The 12,290-nt window shown below is 40.7% G+C and overlaps 1 protein-coding gene across 1 annotated transcript in view; it reads right to left on the minus strand.

Moving 5' to 3' along the window:
• Positions 1–2,725: 2,725 nt before the first annotated feature.
• The window catches only part of LOC134322954 (protein jagged-1), a 72,788-nt gene continuing 63,223 nt past the window's right edge, over positions 2,726–12,290 (minus strand). Inside the window, exons 9-14 of the mRNA XM_063004361.1 lie at positions 10,672–10,785; positions 8,063–8,176; positions 6,633–6,679; positions 5,308–5,475; positions 3,739–3,889; positions 2,726–3,644 (exon numbers count right to left, since the gene is read on the minus strand). Coding sequence (XP_062860431.1) covers positions 3,181–3,644; positions 3,739–3,889; positions 5,308–5,475; positions 6,633–6,679; positions 8,063–8,176; positions 10,672–10,785 — 1,058 coding nt within the window. The 3' untranslated portion in view covers positions 2,726–3,180. The remainder of the gene's footprint in view (positions 3,645–3,738; positions 3,890–5,307; positions 5,476–6,632; positions 6,680–8,062; positions 8,177–10,671; positions 10,786–12,290) is intronic.

The raw sequence follows: 12,290 nt of genomic DNA on the forward strand, positions 1-12,290 counted from the left end.
ATCCCAGCTTGTTTGGAAGCTGGGGTCAAAGCGCAGGGTCAGTCATTGTACGGCGCCTTTGGAGCAGAGAGGGTTAAGGACCTTGGTCAAGAGCGCAACAGTGGCTGCATGGCAAAGCGAGTATTCGAACTCTCAACCTTTCAGTTGATAGCCCAAAGCCCTACCCACTAGGCTACCACTGTACCAGAAACAATTCTCACATTTGGGGAATTCACAGGGGTCAGCACAACAGCACAATGGCTGAGCCTCGCCCCGGATAAACCACCTTCTTGAGCATGGTCTCGCCCCTGCCAGGTTTGTTTGTTAATTAGGATTTTAACGTCATGTTTTACACTTTGGTTACATTCATGACAGAAACGGTAGTTACTCGTTACACAAGATTCATCAGTTCACAAGTTTAACGTCAAACACAGTCATGGACAATTTTGTATCTCTAATTCACCTCACTTGCAGGTCTTTGGACTGTGGGAGGAAACCGGAGCTCCCGAAGGAAACCCACGCAGACACGGGCAGAACATGCAAACTCCACACAGAAAGGACCCGGACCGCCCCACCTGGGGATCGAACACAGGACCTTCTTGCTGTGAGGCAACAGTGCTACCCACTAAGCCACCGTGCCTTCCTTGCCACCAAGCTTCCTTGACAGTGATTATGGTTGACCACAACAGGTGACTTCTCTGTGCTCATTGGAATAGGTCTGGCTTAATTGCAACCATTTATAAATGTACACATTAAATGTACATAGAACAACCCTGGCAAAAAGATCTTTTATTACTATTTTTGCTTGAATGTATTTTTAATAGATGCAGTTAAAGTACCCTATTGAACGAGCACAGAAAAAAATACTGCCTTTAATATTATTATTATTATTATTATTATTATTAATCCAGTCCAGTTCCATTCTAATACTTTATGCATGTTAACATTTATTTGGACAAAATAAAAACAGAATATTTACTTGGTAAATGCACCTTTATTTGCAAACTGTCCCCCCTGCAGTGGAGAGGGAGAAGATTTAAAGACGACAAAGTGGTGACATCTCCAAATAAAAAATCCACCGTACAAAAGAACCTTCCAAAACAATATATACAGCGTATTTACAGACTGCTATGTACATCCAAGTATAAAAATCATACATCTCTTACAGCTGCAACATGACTCAGGCGATATAAAACAACCCATATTCCATCTGGAAAACAGCGGTGCCTTTTACTTTCTCAGTCGTTCGGTGGTGTGCATCTCCTCTTCCTTGCATTGTTCTGTTTAAAGAAGGAAAATTGAAGGTGTTCCAAAAACATTTAACTGTCGTGAACGGCTGTGTGGGGTTCTGCTGTTACGACTCACGACACTATCATGCACACACACACACACACATGTATAAATACAGATGGCACATGTGTAAACACAACATATACGCTTAAATAACCGTGATATGACCCAGGTTATGGTCACTCCTGTTTCACACCAGAACAGAATGGATTTGTGCAGTGGACAGTGGGATTCTGGGTAGGGCCACAGTACAAATGTTAGTATTCTGAGATAGAGTAAATGCTCTGTAGATTGTCATTTACATGATGTGGATGAGATTAACTCTTTAATTCTAGTAAAGACGGGATGATATGAACCACTTGTTTGTTTAGATGATATCACGCCTTCATGCCACTTGTTATGTTGACTACCTAGCTATTCTGGATCTCTAGATGTATAGAACTACAGAACATAAAGCTAAATTAATAAATATAAGGCCACAGGTTTTATTTTAGTTAGTCGGTGATATAGATTTTATTGTACCTTAGCTTACCATTTCTCAGTTTTTAATTTCTTACACACTACATTTACATTCACGGCATTTAGCAGACTCCTTTATCCAAAGCGAGTTACAGTACAGTGACAGTATACAGTCTGAGCAATTGATAGTTAAGGGCCCTGCTGAAGGGCCCAACAGTGGCAACCTGGCAGTGGTGGGGCTTGAAACGGCAACCTTCGAATTATTGGCCCAGTGCCTTAACCACTAGGCTACAACTGCTTCTATTTGTTTATTTAGCCATTGTAAGTCGCTTTGGATAAAAGCGTCTGCTAAATGCTGAAAATGTAAATGAATGGTGCGGTTGTAGTCTTGCTGGGTCAAATTATATTATCAGCATAATTTGGGTGAATAGCTGAATCTTGATCTCCACATTGACCTGCACAAAGCCTTTTCGACCAAATAGCCACAAATTTCCACAGACACGCTACAAAATCTAGTACAGTATAAACCTACAGCTGCCAAAGGTGGCACCACCTCCATATTAATGCACATGATTTTGTTATAGTGTAATATGATGTCCAACAAGCTCGTGTTAACGTACATTTGGGCATATAGAGTATATATAAATATTAGGCACTCCTGACTTGCTGACTGGCTATATTCTGCTGGTTTTGGAGAGTAAACAACTGTTGTACCAAACTATTTTCTTCTTTAAACCTTCAGCAAACACAGCCATGGACTTCTAAAGTTTTGCATACCGTTATATAGATCTGTGTATGTGTGTGTGTGTGTGCGGATAAATACGGAAGTGGAAAATCGTGAAATGTATGTATTGTGTATCGTTACATGCATAATTTTGACTGTGCCTTAAGGGACACATGAGGCTCTTTAAAGGCGTAAAAGCGTTTAATCTCTGTTTAATCTTAAGGCTTGTGTATGTTAATAGCTTCTCAGCTAACTGTACAAATGATCACCGTGTTATCGGACCAGACGATTCATTTATTTTTTTAAATACAAATACAAAAATTCACTATCGAGACGCATTGAAATAAAAATGAGCTTTAGATAAATTAATAAAACAACTTCAGTTCCATTAAAATAGAACCAAATCCTCACATCCTTAACAATGCTGAGCAACTGGGACTCGTTTAAAGACACACATTGGATTGAACTGGTGATTAAATTACCCAATAATTAGATTTCTGTGTCTGGTGTGAAACAGAAACCACCAGACTGGAAAACGCGCCGCCCCTTTTTTGACCTGTGTCCGTTTGGCCTCTTTGCTTGACCCGACAGCATGGAGTGCACTCTCCTAATCAGAGATTCACCCCCCTGGTGACTGTAATCACAGGTCAACGTTCACCAGCAGGGGGCTGCTCGAGTAAGAACAGTCATAGCAGTGAATCGAGTAGTGAAGGCTCGAAGGCGAAGAGTCACGCCTCCAGCTCCTGGTGCTCGGCGTAGTGGAAGTGGTTCAGTTTCTCACGCTCGCGGTTGCAGATGTCAATTTTGGGCGCCAGGCTGGGTTTGATGATTACGGGTGGGTCCGCTTTGTGGCTGGATGCATGGACCTGTGTGGACGGCAGGGTTAGCTCTATCTCCTCTGGTCGTAGCGTGGGTCGCGCAGAGCCGCACAGCAGGGTCTGGGTCTGGTTCTGGGTCTCACCCGGACCCAGCAGCGCCGCGCCCGGCTCTACGTTGCGGATGAGTGTGCAAAAGTGGCGCTGGTTGTTGATGGCGTTGTCGACAGGGACGGCGCTGCTCGGTTGTTGCTTGGCGCGGTGGCGGCGGTGCAGGCGAGACAGAAGAAAGGCACAGGCGGAGCAGCCAACGGCTACCAACACAGCCAAGATGCCCAGTGATGTCATGTATAAGCTGAAGACTCGTTTATCCGTGTCTGATTTTGAGAGAGAATTAAATGAAGTGTAAACGTTATATAGACCACAAAACAGTCGACACGGTTCACTGATTATACCAGGTAAGACTTTTACCTTGGCAATGTGACCCATGGCACAGTTCCTTTAGGCTCATGCACTCATTTCCGAAGTAGCCCGCTGGACAGCCGCACAAGTAGCCATCCTCTGTGCTCTGACACGGCACCCCCTTCTGGCAGGGGTTCGGATTACACGGATCTACCACCACCTGTAGCACAACAGCAAGAACAATTACAGCAGCCATAATGAAGAATGACTGAAATTGTACAGATTGTACAGCTGTAGGTAAACGTTTGGCACTAAAAACGTGGTTTATTTGTTTTGGGATGAGCACCGATCACCATTTAAGTATAAAATTCTGCTGAGAAAAGATTCGGTTTCATCCTAGAGCTTGATGATTGATTCATAAATCCAAAAGCTACAGTTAATGACTTGATATGACATTTTGAAAACTATATATTTGACACACATAGTAAAAATATGACCAGTGTTAAACAGATCACTAAGAAACTAGTCAAAGTTTGGGAACTTCTAGTTTGAACTCTTGTGATGTGTCGCTTGCTGGCTACCATTAACGTCTTCGGTTATATAAAAAAGCTGAAAATATAAAAGTCATGCCACAATGGCAGATTTTTTGGCTTTATTTTCCCAGTTCCACACTGGTATTTGATAGTAAGCAATAATCAGCAGATGACAAGCTTCTTCTGTGACACTAAATAAAAACGTCTAATTTTAATGTCTAGTTTTTTCCTTGGACAGAAGCAATAAGACGTAATAAACCCATCTTAAAAGCTGTATCAAGACAGGATGCCAATCCTTTGCAGGGCCTCAGCCACCCCCACCCCTCAGACATGGCCAATCATGTATGAATATGTGTATATAGTAGACATCTGACCGCTAGGGATCAGAACCCGCGATATTCCATGAAATTTAAATATCAGATTGAGGCAGCAAACTGTGTATACGACCCACGAAGTAAAATATCCTGTATAAGTATAGATGTACTTTTTAAAACTGGGCTACAATACATTGCTGGAAATTGCTCATACTAAAATCCCACATGTGTCTACTTTCAAAAAATAGTTGATGTGAGTTATAGTAGTTAGCTTGCTGGCTGAAAATATAAAACAATGGCTAAAATGCTATTTCATTGTTGCAGTGCTAACTGTGCAACAATGGCAGCATTTATAGGCTTTATTTTCCCAGTTCTACACTGGCAGACGACTGGCTTCTTCTGTGACAGTAAATTAAAACCTGTAAATAATTATTTGTTTTTTCCTTGGACAGAACCAACTGAAAAACTCATCTTAAAAGCTCTGACATGACAGGATGCCAATCCTTTGCAAGGCCTTATCTACCCCCACCCCTCAGACATGGCCAATCATGTATGAATATGTGTATATAGTAGACATCTGACCGTCTGATTGCACAACTAGGGATCCGAACCCTGGATATTCCATGAAACCTAAATGTCAGATTTAGCCAGCAAACTATGTATACGACCCACTACGTACAACTAGCATTAAGATTTGTAATATTAAGACTCTGCACACACAAACATACACACACAGTATTTCTCTATATCATCAGATGAATTAAGTGTTTTTTTTTAACAGCAGCTCCCACCTCACAGTAAGTTCCGGTGTATCCTGGTAGACAGTTGCAGAAAACGCTACCCCCATCCTTCCGTTCGACACACTCTCCTCCGTGCAGACAGAGGGCGCTTTCACATATTTTCACCTCCGTCTGACAGTGTTTTCCAGAGAAACCCGGCAAACAGGCACAGTGTGATTCCTGTTTACGGAATAAACAGTGTAAGATACAGAGAAGCGTGTGGGTCTACACCTTCACTAGTACACATACTCCTCGTCTACTACTCCACTTCTTTAGATTACTTTAATTTGAACTATAACGTCTTCATTCTAAGTATCTGCACAACAAAGATCAGAAACTATTCAAGTGAAATGCACCAACATAACAATATTTAGCTACGGTTTGATTATGAGCGCTAAAAGAGGTGTTGCTGACACTCTCTTCAAAGTTGAAAAGTGTCCAGGGATGTGAAACAGCAGGCATGACATGTTTACCAGTGCTATATTTAAACCATAGTGAAACCTGATAGTCCTCCTTCACATTTGCTTTTTAAATTGCAATTTAACTCCAGCGTGTGTGATGCATTCAAATGTAGCTGTTTGCTAACACATGCTAAAGCTTAATGCTGAAGTGTAGTTCTGATTAGCACGTAGCTACAGCCAAATGCTGCTTTATTTGAATTCATCTAACTCAGGAGTTAATGAAATTATTATTATTATTATTTAATTTGAAAGAACGTCTAATAAGAAACGTGACCACAGCTGTTTTTTTTCTTCTTTTTCCACAATTTTCTCCCCTAATTTAGTCGTCTCTAATTACCCTGATTGCGTTATGCTTCACCTCAACCGATACAACCCTCCACTGCTGACTGAGGAGCTTCGCAACCGACACACGCCCCCTCCGACACGTGAGCAGTACCGACTGCATCTTTTCACCTGCACGAGACGAGTTCATATGCGCCTTGTGTACGGAGAGCCACACCCTGTATCAACATTATTCCCATCAATCAGCCAGCAGAGGTCGTAATTGCACCGGTTATGAGGAACCCTGGTTCGGCTCATCCCACCCTGTGAGCAAAAGCGGATGGCAGAGCTGAGATTCGATACGATGTATTCGAAATCAAATCCCAGCTCTGGTGCACTAGCGTATTTTACCGATGCGCCACCTGAGCAACAGCCACTGCTGTTTTATTGTGAGAAGATTTAAAAGAACAGAACTTTAATCTTAACCTGCTGTTAAAACTGAAACTGTAACAGATACACGAAATGTAGTCCTGGTCCAAAATAGTTTTAACATTTTTCGTTTTAAAATGATGCAGTAAAATGTGTCATACGGCTACTGAGAAGTAAAGGTCGTACCTCACAGAGTCCTCCATTCAGACACAGGCCCTGGCAGCTACTGTTCCCTGTTGAGATGATGATATTTAACACAATCAGTAATCAGTAGTCAGCGCTGCCTGTCCAGCTCAGAACAACAGATGCAGAATTCTATAATTATATTGATTACAAGGGTATAAAACAGGCGTTCTTAAATATTACAAGACTGTAAAAGCAAACAACAACAAACAATTTTGTTTAATTATGTTTGGATATTAATATTAAATAGTTTACTTGTATGTAATGTAATATCAGATTAAACAGAGGTCTTGTAATTGAAATGATTCAAGGATGACACCCTATTAGAAAGAATCTTAGTGCTCAAGCACTGTTCTGACCAATCAGGATATGAACTCCTGAAGAAGTCCTATGGTAGCTGGAACCAGGACACACCAACAGATCCTTAAATTTCTGCATGTTTTGAGGTAAATTGTGCTATAGTGCATACTGATGCCATCGCCTGATGCCCATCTTCCATGGGCATGTGATTGCAAGTGCCAGGTTGACCACATGCTCTAAGAACAAACAGGATTTGTTGGACCAGTCAACCTTCATCCATAGATCTGGTGTCCAATACCAATGCCTGCGTGTCCATTGTAGATGCTTTTAATGAGTATAACCATGCAGCCCCATACTCAGAAGGGTTTGATGTACTGTGTGACGTATCTCATCACCATTATTAAAATGTTCTGCAGTATGAACCACAGTAGCCCTTCTGTTGGTCTGTACCAGACACCACAGCCTTCATATCCTCTGGCATTAATGAGTCTTGACTGGCTTGTTTATCATCTGAGCACGGTATATACATACATATATACACACCACAGCTGCCTGTGAGCACCCCTTGCAATTCTGGTGATACTTCAACCATGTTGTTTGACTTACTCACGTTTTAATACTAAACATATCTGCTGCATTCAACATGTGCACTATGAGGAACCACCATCAGCCCAGCATTTAAAGTATCCCTGCCTATGACATGCACAATTACAAACACACATTGTAATGCTGATCGGTGTAATTGTGTAAATCATGAATTAGATCCTAATTCCACTTAAATTTATCTGTGACAAATGCAGGTATATAAGCATTTAGTTATATTATTGAAAACAAATGATGAAGCACCGGTTGCATCCCAAACTGTGTACTTTATACTATACTAGGTTTCAAAAGGAAACAACTAATTGATAATTTTACATACTTTAAGTACTACTGTATGTCATTTGGGCCGAGGCCAGAATCAATAACCAATGAGGGCTACAATAAATAGCTGGAAACTGCTCATACTAAAATCCCCAAAATAAATGAGTTAATTTAGTTTATAACAGTTAGCTAGCTGACCTGTTCTTGTTGTATAGCATGAGTACCGAGGGTATTAACATACATACACTACGCATGCAGCTTATACTCACTTATATCACAGTTCGGCCCCACCCATCCAGGTAGACAGTCACACAGGTATCCTCCGATCAGGTCTCGGCAGGAGCGGGCATTGGCGCAGATGTTCGTCTCGCATTCGTTCATGTCTGAGAGGAAATAAAAAGAGCAGACACAAAAAACTGAGCTAAGAAGTGTGAAATTACACAGTGCACATGAGCAGCACTCAACTATGGTTTGGATGTATTTGCAGAAATTTGATTTGATTATATATAAAGAACATAAACTTCTTCTAGACATATTGATTTATAACACTTCCACACACTTCCAAGGGACATACTGTATATTGCATGTCATGGTACTTTTGAAATTTTAATAATACACATATTGTATTTGTTTGTCCAGAAAAAACCCTTACATAAATACATACTTAAAATCTATTTAACACTTTTATGCCCTCTGATCTCTGCAGAAGTTTCTAGACACTCCCACTGTAATGCTTGTGGCTCAGTCTAATGAGTGCAGTCAATATAATCACAGAAAGGTCACCAACTGTAGTCTGTAATTACTTAATTATGATGAATTAAAAGTTAAATTACACAATGAGTATAACAAATGTCAAAGTTATTACAACCCCTGGCAAAAATTATGGAATCACCACTCTTGGAAGATGTTCTGTCAATTGTTTAATTTTGTAGAAAAAAAATAAATCACAGACATGCCACAAAACTATCATTTTTCAAAATGTCAACCTTCTGGCATTAAGAAACTATAAAAAAAAGAAACAAATATAATAGTTGTGGTCAGTCACAATTGCTTTTTTTTAGATCAAGTAGAGGAAAAAAATATGGAATCACTCAAATCTGAGGAAAAAATTATGGAATCACTCTGTAATTTGCAGTTTAAAAACAAAACATCTGCAGCAGATTAGATTTGCTAATTATTCTTCAGTTTAAAAAGAGTGCTTACACCTCGGAGAGCTGTTGCACAAAGCAGATTGTCATGAATCATGGTTCCAACACAAGATATGTCAGTTGAAACAAATGAGAGGATTATAAAACTCCTTCAAGAAGATAAATCATTGTGGAATGTCGCAAAAGATGTTGGCTGTTCCCAGTAAGCTGTGTTTAAAATCTGGACCAAGTATAAACAAAATGGGAAGGTTGTAAAAGGGAAGCATACTGGTAGACCAAGGAAGACATCAAAGCATCAAGATAGAAAACTTAAAGCAATATGTCTTGAAAACAGAAAATGCACAACAAAACAAATGAGAAACAAGTGGCCGGAAAGTGGAGTCAATGTCTGTGACTGAACTGTAAGAAATCACCTAAAAGAAATGGGATTTACATACAGAAAAGCCAAACAAAAGCCATCATTAACACCTAAAAAGAAAAGAACAAGGTTAAAGTAGGCTAAAGAAAAGCAATCGTGGACTGTGGGTGACTGGATAAAAGTGATCTTCAGTGATGAATCGCGAATCTGCATTGGGCAAGGTGATGATGCTGGAACTTTTGTTTGGTGTCTGTCCAATGAAATTTATGAAGATAACTGCCTAAAGAAAACATGTTAATTTCCACAGTTGTTGATGATATGGGCCTGCATGTCGGGTAAAGGCACAGGGGAGATGGTCTTCAATAAATGCCAAAGTCCACATTGAAATTTTGGACGCTTTTCTTATTCCATCAGTTGAAAGGATGTTTGGTGATGATGACTTCATTTTTCAAGATGATAATGCATCTTGCCATAGGGCAAAGGACGTGAAAACTTTCCTTCAAGAAAACATATAATGTCAATGGCATGGCCTGCAAATAGTCCGGATCTCAATCCATTTGAAAATCTCTGGTGGAAATTGAAGAAAATGGTCAATGACAAGGTTCCAACCTGCAAAGCTGATCTGGCAACAGCAATAAGAGACAGTTGAAGGCAGATTGATAAAGAATACTGTTTGTCATTAGTTAACTCCATGCCTCATAGAGTTTAAACCATTATAAAAGCCAGAGGTGGTGCAACAAAGTAATAATGGTGCAGTGTTTTCTAATGATTCCATAATTTTTTCCTCAGATTTGAGTGATTCCATATTTTCTTCCTCTACTTGATCTAAAAAAAAGCAATTGTGACTGACCACAACTATTATATTTGTTTCTTTTTTTATTGTTTCTTAATGCCAGAGGGTTGACAGTTTGAGAAATGATAGTTTTGTGGCATGTCTGTGATTTCTTTCTTTTCTACAAAATTAAACAATTGAAAGAACATCTTCCAAGAGTGGTGATTCCATCATTTTTGCCAGGGGTTGTACTATCAAACATTTAGGGTTTAATGACCCCAGACACTGAATATTTGGTTTGCTCACATGGTGCAGGATTATCACTGGTGTTTTGTTATTGTTGAGTAAGGTTGAGGCACAGAGAAACTGGTGAGGACAGGTAAAGACAGGTAAGGACAGGTAAGAACAGGTAAGGACAGGCACAGACAGCTAAGGACAGGTGAGAATGAGAATAAACAGGCTTGGACAAGCATGAGCAGGTACAGAACAGAAACTGGTAAGAATAGCGAGGCACAAACATGTGCAGGCAAGCACCGCTAATTACAGAGACCAGTTAACATGCGTATGTGAGTGTGTGTGCGCTTGTGTACATGTGATTACCTATCTTGCAGGTTCTGCCGGTCCAGCCTGGAGGGCAGAGACACTGGAAGCCCTGGGCGGTCTCTCGGCACGTGGCCCCACGTCCGCACGGGTGGGAATCACAATGGAGCACCGCTGCGAACAACAAACCAGTCGGACATCCGGTTAAAATCAATTCTTTAATGATCGAACCTTCCCATGAATATAAATGTGCGTAAAGCAGTTTCATAATCTCTCATAACTGTTTCATTTAACCAAGTCAAATTACACTCAATCAACTGAATCCTCCTTCCACGTGACAGTCATGTTAATATATGCTTATGAAAATGTTCTGAAGGACCTGAATAGCTGCAGATAAGTTCGAATAAACTCAATTATCTGCAGTGTGTGTGTGTGTGTGTGTGTGTGTGTGTGTGTGTGTGTGTGTGTGTGTGTGTGTGTGTGAGAGAGAGAGAGAGAGAGAGAGAGAGAGAGAGAGAGAGAGAGAGAGAGAGAGAGAGAGAGAGAGAGAGAGAGAGATTTTATTACATGGATGAGTGGTATGATAAAAGTGTGTGCATATAAACGCATTAATGAGAATGTGCCAGTGTGAAACTGGGTGCAATAAGAAGTCTTTACTGGTGGATTCTGAACAAATTGTGATGAAGATACAGACATCATTGATTGGTGAAAATTGCATATTTATCTCACTAAAATGTTTTAGATTATTATAATAACAATAAGTTCAGTAAGGATTCTGTCCCATTCAGCTCCAAGGGTGTCATAAAAATTATTTGGACTGGGTCTGAGCGTATGCTTACATACGTGACACTTGTTTCCAGTACATAAAGCATTGTATTTGTTGAGAGATACATTTTACTGAACCAAGCTGTGTGGTTGATATTTTACCAGCATGTTTATGTGGTGATTCCGTATGTGGCAGGAGTAGCAGAACAATCAAGACGGATATTCTCCAAACATCGCGTCTCAGCTGCTTTTAAACCCCAGAACACGCTACGCCAGAAATTAGTTCACCCTAAGGACCGGGTCCCTCGACACAAACAGAGTAACGTAGTGTATGCTGTTAGGTGCCGGGAGGATTGTCGGGAACTGTACATCGGGGAAACTAAACAGCCACTGGTGAAACGGATGGTCCAGCATAGAAGATCGACCTCTTCTGGCCAGGACTCCAAGTCAGCGGCAACTCATTTAATGATGACGATGTGCAGATCCTTGACAAGGAGGAACGCTGGTTTGAACGGGGAGTCAAAGAGGCCATTTACGTGAAGAGGGAACGACCAACCCTGAACCGGGGAGGGGGCCTGAGAGTACATCTTTCACCATCATACAACGCCGTAATAGGAGCTTTACCCCAATCATGTGTGAAAGGCGCACATGACCATTGTAATTGATGCTCATTGTGAATTGCATATGGACTTGATTACTGGTTTCATTGTTATGCAATGGGTGGTGATCGGTCATTATGCAAATCAGCTGCATATATCCAAACTGAAGAAGTCACTTGGACGAGTAACGAAACGTTTCTCTAGAACAAACCTGTGTCCAGATGAACTGATTCAACTTTGTGGATTTGTGTACCTGGATTATTGAGCATGCATCATGAGGACTTGTTTAGGGTAGCGAGTAGTATAGTACTATAT

Source organism: Trichomycterus rosablanca, chromosome 11 (genome assembly GCF_030014385.1).
Source record: "Trichomycterus rosablanca isolate fTriRos1 chromosome 11, fTriRos1.hap1, whole genome shotgun sequence".
Classification (NCBI taxonomy): domain Eukaryota; kingdom Metazoa; phylum Chordata; class Actinopteri; order Siluriformes; family Trichomycteridae; genus Trichomycterus; species Trichomycterus rosablanca.